Below are 10,518 nucleotides of genomic sequence, written 5' to 3'. Positions count from 1 at the left end.
GCAAGGACGGCCAACGTTCCAAAAGAGCAACTTTCGCCAAGCTCTGACTGAGACTCAAGAGAAGCTCCCGTCAGAATCCCCTTTCGGCCCAGCCAGTTAGAAGAGAGGCGCGATTCGAACCCGCGGCTTCCGCGGATGAAAGGACTCCCCAAAGGTGGCACCAGCCGACGGAGCGCCTCTTTCCCCGCTCGGGTTCCTCCCTGCCTCTGCTTCCCGGGCCTGAGGCGCTGGAGCTACGCGTGGAGCTGTCCGGTGCTGAAACGCCTGGCGGGCGCCGGAGAGACGCGAGGGTCGCGAAGCCGCTCAACCCCGACGCCCCCGGACCTCGGCGGGCAGGCAGGCAGGCAGGCCGGCTGGGCGGCCGGCCGAGCGAGCTCCTCGCCTCCGGCAGCGCAGCAATGCCAGCCGGTGTGTCAACAGCCCCCTTCCTCCCGGAGGTTTCCACAGAGCAGACGGCGCGTTCCTCCTCCTCCTCCCTCTCCCCAGTTCGCCAATTCCTGGGTCCTCGAGGGAGTCGCCAGAGCGCCCCTCTCCCGTCCCGCCACCCTGTTTAAACCAGGTTAAACTGCCCGCCCTCATTTCCTCTCCAGGTCATAGACAGGCGGGCTTTCCCACTGTACTTAGGAGATGATTCGGTCACGGGGAGAGCCCGCAGGGAGGCCGCCGGCTCTGTTTGCCCGGGGCTTAGCGCGGCGCCCTCCAGCCTCCTCTCACCCGCCGGCCCGCCCGCTCGCGCCTTCCCACCGTCGGAGCGGAGGGGCCTCCCCGTGGCTGGGACGCTGAAGGGCCGCCCCCGGGGAGGGTGTGCGGGGCGAGGGTGGGATCGAGGACTCCGGGGTGCCTCCGGCTCTCTCGGGCTCCCTCGGTCTGCCCTCTCCCGCCTTGCCCCCGGCAGCCCCGTCCCCCCAGTCTGGCGAAGAAGCCCAAGAAGGGCTGGAAGCCCCCTAATGATTGGATGAGGCGCCATTACATCATATTTTTTTTAATCTTCCTGAGCTGCCGAGCTGCTTTTTCTTGCATTGGGAAGAAAAGTGCGAGCGCGCCAGTTAGTCGGAGCGGGAAGCACATCTGGGGAGGAGGAAGAGGAGGAGGAGGGGGAGGAAGGCAGCCTTGGGCGCGCGCGGTCCCTCCCCCCCCCTGCCGGAGCGGTGGCCAGTCCTTGCCCGAACTCCTTCCCAGCCCCAGGTGGCCAGCGCGGAGTTTGGAGGGCGGGGAGATGCTCCGGAGGATGTCCCGCCGAGCGGATCCCGGAGGGCAAAGACGCCGCCGCCGTAGCCGCCGCTGATCGGCGCCTGCCGCTGCCCAAGTGCGGGGGAACATGGGCTTCGAGAACGCCACCGACAAGCGCTGGGGCATGGCTGGTAAGTTTCGTCCGCCGAGAACGGACGCTCGGCGCAACTGCAGGAGCCTTTCCCCCCCCCTTTCCCCCACCCCAAACCCAGCTTGCAAGAATGCTTCCTTTCATCCCCTCCCCCCCCCGCAGGCTTTGTTTGGCCTGATCCCGACCCGACTTCTGTCGCCCGGGGGCGGGAAAGTGAAAAAGACCGCTTCGGAGACGGCGAGGAAACGGATCCGTCTGGATCAAGCGGATTCTTTCCTTTCTGCCTTTTCCGTGACGAGAGATTCTCCTGAGCGCTGAAGGCGTGTGTGTGTGTGTGTGTGTGTGTGTCGAGATGGGATGGTTGACGGGCGACCTTTGCTCCCGAGAAAGGCCCTTCGGGGGTACCACTTGGGGGAAAATGCCAGGGGTCAGGGGCAAAGGGAGGGAGGGGTCACGTGGCATCTAGGGAGAAGCAAAGAAAAAAAAATACATCACACTGGACGTGGAGGGCGAGGGGTGGGGTGGGGTGGAAATGACCTCCAACAGGGGATTGCCGGCGGGGCACGGGATTGTTTGCTTCCCCGTCTGAGCTTGAAGCCCAGGAGCGTTGGGGTGGGGTAAGAGGGGGAATCTCCTTTCTTTAATGCTAGTCACCCCTCCCCGTCCCCGCACCTGCCCAGGCTGTGTCTACAGTGGCCTCCTGGCACCGTCTTGCCGTCTTTTGCTCTTCATCTGTCTCTGCCCTGCACAGCCAATGTCTGCTGTGGGGGCGTCCTTGACAAACGAATGCAAGACATCTTTGATGAGGAGGAGCACCCTCTGAGGCACCGGCGGCCCTTGCCCTCCGCCCCAAGTCTTCCCCTTTACCATCCAGCATCAGGATAGCTGATGGATGTCGGCTCCAAGAACTCTGATTGCCATCCCCACACCCCACAGGGTTGTCTTCACTCACAGAAACAGTCATGCCACAATCAAGTCTCAGAGACGGGGAAGGAAGGCGTCAGGAGTTGGGTTTGAACCATGACTGGCCACATGTTCCCACTGTCAAGAGTTTGGCCCTATAAATATTTGCTAGGCCTGCTCTCCCATTCCTGTAAGGGGGCATAGCTGTCTTGCAGGCTCTGACTACAGTAAGGTGGAAATACCTTCATTATCCAATACAATCTTGCCAGCGTTCGGGTCAACACCAGGACAGTTATAGGGCCCTCTTTCCACTCATCTCCCCCTCCCTCATCACCCCAGTGCCTCACAGCAGATCTGGAGTTTCCCAAGCTTTCAAAATAATGAGAAAGACAGACAGAAAGACAGAGATGAGCAAAGCCCTGTTTCTGTGGGAAAGCTTTCCGGAGACAACTCTCCTGGCAACAAAGTGTCTGAATATGGAAATTACCTGAGGATTAAAGTGACTTCAGAATTGGATTCCTTGATTCTAGTTGTAGCATTCCAGGAACAGAATTTGGGATTATGTAAATATGGATCATCCTTTTTGACAAAAGCAGGGCTCCCGGAGCTACTAACTAGGAGAACAGGAGTAGATGCTGCTGTCCCCTTGCACCTTCAGTGTGTTGCTTTTGAGAGAACCTTGGGGAGGTCAACTTTGCCTCAGCCAACGTACATAACTAAAACGCAGGACTGAGAAAAGGAGCAGCTGTTGGTAAAGAACACACAGGCAAAGTTCACTGAGGCTCATTTAATGAAGTTTAGTTGATTCTCATCATTTTTTCACACACAAATCCTTCTGAATTCACAGTAAGATCACGAGATATGAACAAGGTTATGCCCTCAGTTGCTAACAATGGGACAGATTCAGATTCAGGCAATGTGCAACATTGCTGACAAAAGGAGACTTCCCTGCATGTAGCCGTTCTGTCAGAGGAAGATTCTGGATCCAGCCCTGTGACTTCAGTAGGAGACAGAAATTACTTTTTTTTCACTCTTATAGCAGTCATCCATTTACATGATACTGATTAGGAATTTGTGTGCAAATTGTGGATGCTGCCCCAAGAAGACTACAATCTTAATTTCAACAGTGGAGGAAGGACGTACTGTATGGAGGAAAGGAAGAAATGAGGTTAATTGTGAGAGGGTGAGCATGGCAGAGGCAAGAAAAAAGTTGGCAAAAAATAATTCAAATCAATTAAGGACAGTTTTAGTACATTATATAGCATATTTTGTCCTGTTAGGAACTACTGCTATTCCAATGATCTGTATGTGTACTAATTATACATTGTTGCTACATATATGATTTTTCTACAGGGAAGTAACAGTAAACTTATACCAGAATAAGTTCCACTCATGCAGAATAACTGCAGTTTCTTGTTGGATTTACAGGAGTATTTAGAAGATGGGGAAGTGCTCCACTGACTGCATAGTCCTGCCACTATTCTACACCCAGGCATGACCCTGTGATGACCCTTGGTCTTTGGGGGGCCCCTCCTACTTAGATTGTGTGGCCATCTAGAGAGGTTATGGCAGGTGAGGCAGGTATTATTTTGACTACCGTGTTATTGTCCCCTAAAAGAAGCCATGCATGTTCGTGAAAAGTTGGTGGCTTTTTTTAACTTAAGTCAAACAATGTCAAACTAGAAATTGAAATAGAAATTTATGAGAAGACTAACTGAAGGAAGATCATTTTTGTAGCTGACACTCAGACAACCTGTAGAACCTTGGAAAAACAGTTGCAGACACTTGCTTTTTGCTTCTCTTATTCCCTGCATGCAACACAGTCAAAAGCACAGGTTCAGAGTTCAGCCTGATGCCCCCTTCGGCTTTGCAAGGTGTCCCCTTCAGCTCCACACAGCAACCTGTTCCTCTTGGCAATCTTGGCAACTGCCCAGCTTGCCCACCCCAATAGCCAGCTCTCTCCATTTCAGAGCTAAAAAGTTGAGATTCCAAGCTCCTCAGGCTGACATATAAATAGTAGTTTTCACAGCAGTTCTAGACACATATCTCTGTGCAACGGGACCTGCATTGGTGGCAATGCAGTCGTGCACACATCTACATAGAGGTGAATTCCTCTTGAGTCCAATAGAGAAGTGAAAGACCAAGGTGGATCACCTCCACCTCAACCCCGCCTCCTTTACATTCTTCTCTTTCTTTTCAGCCTACCTTTACTCCTGTGGAATCTAGAATTAGATTTCTTTTTAAGGATTTTGCCATCCCTGCACTGATTCCTTATCTCAAAACCCTAGCCATTCATTTTATCCTTGTGTACCTTTTGATTTAACCCATCGCTGTGGTGTTGCCCAGAAGCCCTTTCTTTCTGTCGCTGTATACATTGGCGGGTGTAAAATGACTCAGAGCAGTCTTGGGTAAATAAGCAGAACAGAAATATAACATGATGTTCTAACCATCACGGTCCTCTCACTGCGGTCCTGTTTAAACAATGGCCTAATTTGGTGTAATGCTCACATTGTTCATTTTGACGGCAGCCCATTATGAAAGTGTTGAATTTAGTGACATGAGAGTAGGAGCCTCTTGGCATTCTGGCATCAGAGCAAACACCTGGCTCTCAGTGTTTTGTTTTGTTTTGTTTTTTGTTTTAAGGAGACGTCTTTTTACAGCACCAAAGTGTCTACACTTCAGCGGCCATATTTCAAATAAACATCCTTATTCTCAGAAGTCAGTAAGAAAGCAAACAGTGTTGGTTATGATGAACGTCATTGGTGGAAGTTGAACAGTTCATGAGTTGAAATCTGATTAGGTTAGATAGGGTCGCCTGCACACAAATAAAGTGAAATAAAAACATCTGGTATCTCTCCTTACCACACCCACATTAGTGTTGGAAAGGAAAAATATTAACCAAATGCCATTTGCATGTAAAAATAAATGTTCTTGTGATGTTGAAGATCTTTATGTGAGCTAATTTAGGCCAATTAAAGACAAATGGAATTTTTAACTCACTAGAAATAATTCAGGTTTGGAGATTTTTCAAACACTGCATTTTTAAAAAAATGACATAGATAATTCCAGTTTTTCCAGTAGGTTTCCATACATCAAACTTTTTGTTTCAGTGCTGTTTATTTGGTATATGTTGGGGGTTGATGGTGGCAGCTTTGTTTTGCTTTCATGCTAACAATACAATCTGAAATAATAGATTGAGCCAGAATGTGTTGTGGAGATGTCTCTTAAGTTTAAGCATATGGGACCATTTTCAAGGTTAGTTCAGAAAATTCAAATCTGATTAAAAAGTCAACTTCAGCATGCTAAAAATGCTGCAGCCGAAAAGATACCCAAGGCGATAATTTATTTCTGCCTTCTGGCTCTTAAACAGCCGTGTAACCCATAGGGCATCTCTGTATAGCTTATTTTGATTTTAAATTGGTTTAGCCATCACAGTTTACCATTTGAAAAACCTGTCCATCATAGTTAGCTGTTGAAAAATTTCTAATAAACAGACCAGCTTGCAGAATTTTATTTTCATGGTTCTTGGTCATTATTCAACCAGCATATATCTCCTCTCCCCATGTTTGTGTACTGTACATGCATGCACACACACAGAGAGAGACAATGATCATTTCAAGAACAAAGAGGAAGCTCCTTTTACAGGAAAACCACTCCTGCTTTCAGAAAAATCTCTGTCTCAAACAGATGGGACATGTGAACTCTGCACTTTCTAAAACTTATGCACCATCAGTGAAAGGCCTGTTGACAAAGAAGGCAATCTTATATCTAACCTGATCATATCTAATTCTATGGAAAAAGACACAATTGTCTAAGTACATAGTATTGCTCCATCGAGAAACGGATTGTCTTACTTTTAGTTTGGATCTAACTGGGAAGTCTAAAACAGAATGGAAAACTCAGCTTAGCAGCAGAACTGGGCTTACTATTTCCATTTTGGGTGGTGGTGGGGAGAGAGATTGACTGATAGACAGACGAACAGGGCAAGTGACAGACAGACAGGCATACAAAATATGAGAGAGATGAATATCCTCAAGTGGTGTCTGGATTTCTAGAGGGATAACCTTGTTAATCTGTCACAACAAGAACAACATACACATGAAGTGCTATGCTGGGTGATAAGTAATTCAGAAGATGTTTCATGCATCTGATGAAATGGATTCTGGTTCATGAAAACTTATGCCATAAGAAATATGTTAGTCTGAAGTGCCATCGTGTTTGTTGTTCTTGTTGTTTAAGAAGAAAGGTGTCCATCTGTCAGATATGTGGATTCTGAGCTACATACAAACTGAGGCCACAACATTCAATCTTTTAATGTCTGGGTGTAAGATTTAGGAGGTATTCAGAGGCCTGGTTATTGAGCAGAAGCACTTACCACATGAAGGAATTGATTTCTCTAAGAAAACTGCCCTGGGCTTTGATTTTGGTTGTCAGATTTGTCACTCACCCCATCTAGAGAAACTGACAGATGATACAGACAACTATGATCTGATCCTGAAGGAATATACTGTAAAATCTAGGCAGGGTTGAAAGACGGGACACAGTTACTACAGTGGAGACTGGCTCTGTGAATGTGGGCTAATACAATACTCTTAAATAGGTTATCTTGGTTTAGACTTAAACTGACCTTAATGGATGAGTGTGATTTTTTTCAGTGTAATTTATTTTTAATCTGTATTAAAATGATGAATCATTGATGTGATGCAGTTACTAGGGGTGTTGCAGAAAAGGCGATGTTTTCATGCTAAAACTTGCTGCCTGCTAGGTTCCATTACTTTGTTCATTGAAGATATCTGATGAGGGTCATATAAAACTTCACTTTATTTCTCACTTGAGAAAAATAAAACAGGCTACTTTTCACTTTTGGTTTGTTTCCTTGCAATACTGGGTTCAAAGCCTAGCGGCACATCAGTAATATTATTACCTAGAGATATTTTATGAGCTATTTCCACAGATTTAACAAAGGGTGCTTGCTATTGCTAGTTTTGTTTGAAACAGCAAAAGTCAGTTGGATAAAGAGAAGCAATCATGCAATAGATTCTTCTCTTCTGGCTTCCCAGGGTAAGCACTCTTTTCCAGATGTGTTTCAGGTCATAGTTGCTTAGGCCCTGAATTTTCTGCATTGTGTTTTAGGGTAAGAAGATGGAATTAAAATGTGTCCCCACTTTTCATGCACAGGGAAGGCTAGTTTCTAGATTTAGGCTGTTTCTTGCTTTAGAATGGAAAAGGGGGGGGTTATTGTCAGACTTCGTTTATATAATGTCACAATGGCTGAAATCTTTTTGCTTACCATAGCAAGTCATAACTAGAGTAGGCCCATTGAATCAGTGGAGATTTGTTGAGTCAACACTTCCATAAGTTCCACCGATTGATTCACTGGGCCTCTTCTAGTTGTGACTTATTACTCTAAACAGTAGGACTTCGTAGAATCACAGAATAATTGAGTTGGAAGAGGCTTATAAGGCCATTGAGTCCAAACCCCAGCTCAATGCAGAAATCCAAATCAAAGCAGATCTGACAGAGAGTTGTCCAATTTTTTTCTTGAATGCTTCCAGCATTGGAATGCTCACCATCTCTCGAGGTAATTGGTCCCACTGTCATACTGCTCTAACAGTTAAGAAGCTTTTCCTGATATTCAGCCTAAATCTGGCTTCCTGTAGTTTCCGCCCATTTTTACGTTTTAGCCAATATTTTCCCACTGTACACTGAGTTGTCCTAGTATGTCTTCCAAAAGCACCCCTTAAGATTTCTGGAGTCGGGGTACTAGCTACCTGGCAGGTGAGCAATGCAGGCATGGAGCTGTAGTAAGAGGCACAGTTAGTGTGATAGAATAAATTCTATATCAAACAAACTGAACCATTATTCAGTGCTCAGATTGCACGTTTTGGATGAAATGGCCGAGCAGTTTGTGGGGGGGAGCAATGTCAGTTATTTTGGAACAATGCTGCAAGTCTGTAGGGTTGTAGCATGTCAGCACCTCCGGAGCACTGTGTGGCCATAGGTGGGCTGAGTCAGTGTTACTGCAATTGCAGCAACCAGATGTAGCCTGTCAGTGCCATGCAAAGCAATCATTCCCAATAGGCATTATTGGAGCAGGGGTGGCACAGGATCATGGTGCTTGTGTATGACATCCCAAAGGCATTTTGCTGCCATTCTGCCAGCTGTTTCAATTCCTCCACCACCCATCCAGTGCCTCAGTCTGTTTTAACGGGATTGCAACAGACAGATTTGCTTCTCAAAAAATGATGCAACATCTGTCTTAGCAAAAATAAATAAACCCATATAGTCCCTTCTGTCTACTTCTTTAGGGTTGTTCCTGGGGTTGTCCAGGTAACTCAGCTCATTTTCTAGTTGTTGAAATGAGATGATTGTAAAGACTGCTATGTTAATCCATAAAAAATGTCTGCACCAAACCCAACCTTGCCTCCCTTTGTGAATTCACGAACAAAATCCAGAAACCGCTACGGGGCATTTCTGTGACTTATGACTCTCAAGGTCCGACTGCAATGTTCCCCAACAATTTTGTCAGCCCTGCGCATTTGGGGGCCACCATGCCAGATTCTGTTCACTAATCATGTATGGAAACCCACAAAAGGTCAGAAAAATCCTTTGCTTTTATTAGCTACATGGAATTGTAACAACAGAAGGGAGACTGAAACACCTAACAGGCTGTAACAGACAGCTAGCAGGTGGCATACAGCTTGCTGGGTCACAAATTCTACTCCCCTAAATTATACAGGCATTTGTTTTCATATTGAAAAGTTATTAAGTAAGCAGTGCTTCCAGTCTCGACTGCATTGGCATAATAAATAACTAAAACTTATGTGCTTTCTAAGGAGTTTCCTTCAACAGACACTTAAAAAAAAAACACCACCCCAGTGTTTTGAAGCACATTTTGACTTCTCTTCTGCATAGGTCACGTCCTGAAATGCTGGCTGAAATACCATGCTGTAGCATATCTAATTAGTCCATGCATTAATTACTTGCAAGTCCAGCCATAGCCATTTGTTATCCTCATCCTGTATTGAATACTTAGTGCTAAGGATGGATTTGGCTGGATGGCTCCCTGAACCTTCATGTTGTTTCTGTTCATGTTGTTTCTCAGGCTGTGTCTTTATATTTGCTCCTCTGCATATGTTCTGAATACAGGAGTCTACTAACTGATCTCGTGAGTAAACCCCTCATTTTTCACATTATGGTCTGGCTCTTGCCCATGACGTTTGGACCAGGAAATGCATGACAGATATCCCTTTCTATTTTCACAGACAGGCTTTAGTGCCAAATTGGAAGGACTGCAACTGACACTGGTGGTGATGGTGGTTTGTGGATTGTGAAGCCATAGGAAGGTTGTCAACAACATTGTATCTCAGTTACCCTAGTCTGCATCTCCTTTGTACATGATTTGTTTGTCTGTGGCAAAGTACTATAGAAAACATTTTAGCAACAGGCAAAGGATCTCAGTCTTCACACAAATGCATTCAGAGGCACCATCTGCACATGACACTCATATATGTCTTCACACATTCTTTAAGTGCTGGTGGCCAGCATGTGAATTTTTTAAAAAGTATATGTTTTTCATTTATCTGGATCACATAACAGAAGTGTTAAGTTCACAATAAATATAGGTTATTGATATCTGGAAGGAAGACACCATCTGAGTAAAGCTTACTCTGAATTAATCAGAAATGCATACTATCTCTCAAAGAATCTGCTCTCCAGCCAGAGGCTGCCCTCTACCCAGCCACAAGGACCGGGGATCACTACACACAAAAGACCAGTTAATGATACCCATCAATCACAGTGACAGATAATATCTTGTCCTATACACAACAGTACACCCACAACAAGACACACTAATCACCCATCTCCTGAAAAGGACAAAAGCCCATCTCACAGCCATAAATACTCAACTCCCAAGCAAACTACACCAGAGCACAGAGTGCTGTCCCCTGAAGATGCCGGCCACAGAGACTGGCGAAACGTTAAGAAGAACAACCTTCAGAACATGGCCAAAGAGCCCAAAAAACCCACAACAGCCTTCACGAATACAAATCTGCTCTCTAGCTGCTAACTACAGAGGAGTAACTTCAGGAGTTTGGATCTGCCTTCTTGTTATACAGAACAACCTTTCAAAGAGAGTAGATGTTGGGAAAATTCGTTCCTCCAGATCTTACTAAACTACCCCTCCCATCACAGCTCAACATTGACCAAGTTGACTAAGGCTAATGGGAACAGCATCTGGTGCCACAGGTTACCTAGCACTGAAACAGAGGGTGCCTTCAGAGGAAGTACTG

The 10,518-nt window shown here is 46.1% G+C and overlaps 1 protein-coding gene across 1 annotated transcript in view; it reads left to right on the top strand.

Annotated features, from left to right (window-relative positions):
* The first annotated feature begins 1,191 nt into the window (after window positions 1–1,191).
* The window catches only part of CHRM4 (cholinergic receptor muscarinic 4), a 62,159-nt gene continuing 52,832 nt past the window's right edge, over window positions 1,192–10,518 (top strand). Inside the window, exon 1 of the mRNA XM_020798829.3 lies at window positions 1,192–1,361. Coding sequence (XP_020654488.1) covers window positions 1,319–1,361 — 43 coding nt within the window. The 5' untranslated portion in view covers window positions 1,192–1,318. The remainder of the gene's footprint in view (window positions 1,362–10,518) is intronic.

This window comes from Pogona vitticeps, chromosome 1, assembly GCF_051106095.1.
Source record: "Pogona vitticeps strain Pit_001003342236 chromosome 1, PviZW2.1, whole genome shotgun sequence".
NCBI classification, from domain to species: domain Eukaryota; kingdom Metazoa; phylum Chordata; class Lepidosauria; order Squamata; family Agamidae; genus Pogona; species Pogona vitticeps.
This window is presented reverse-complemented; position numbering and strand designations above follow the sequence as displayed.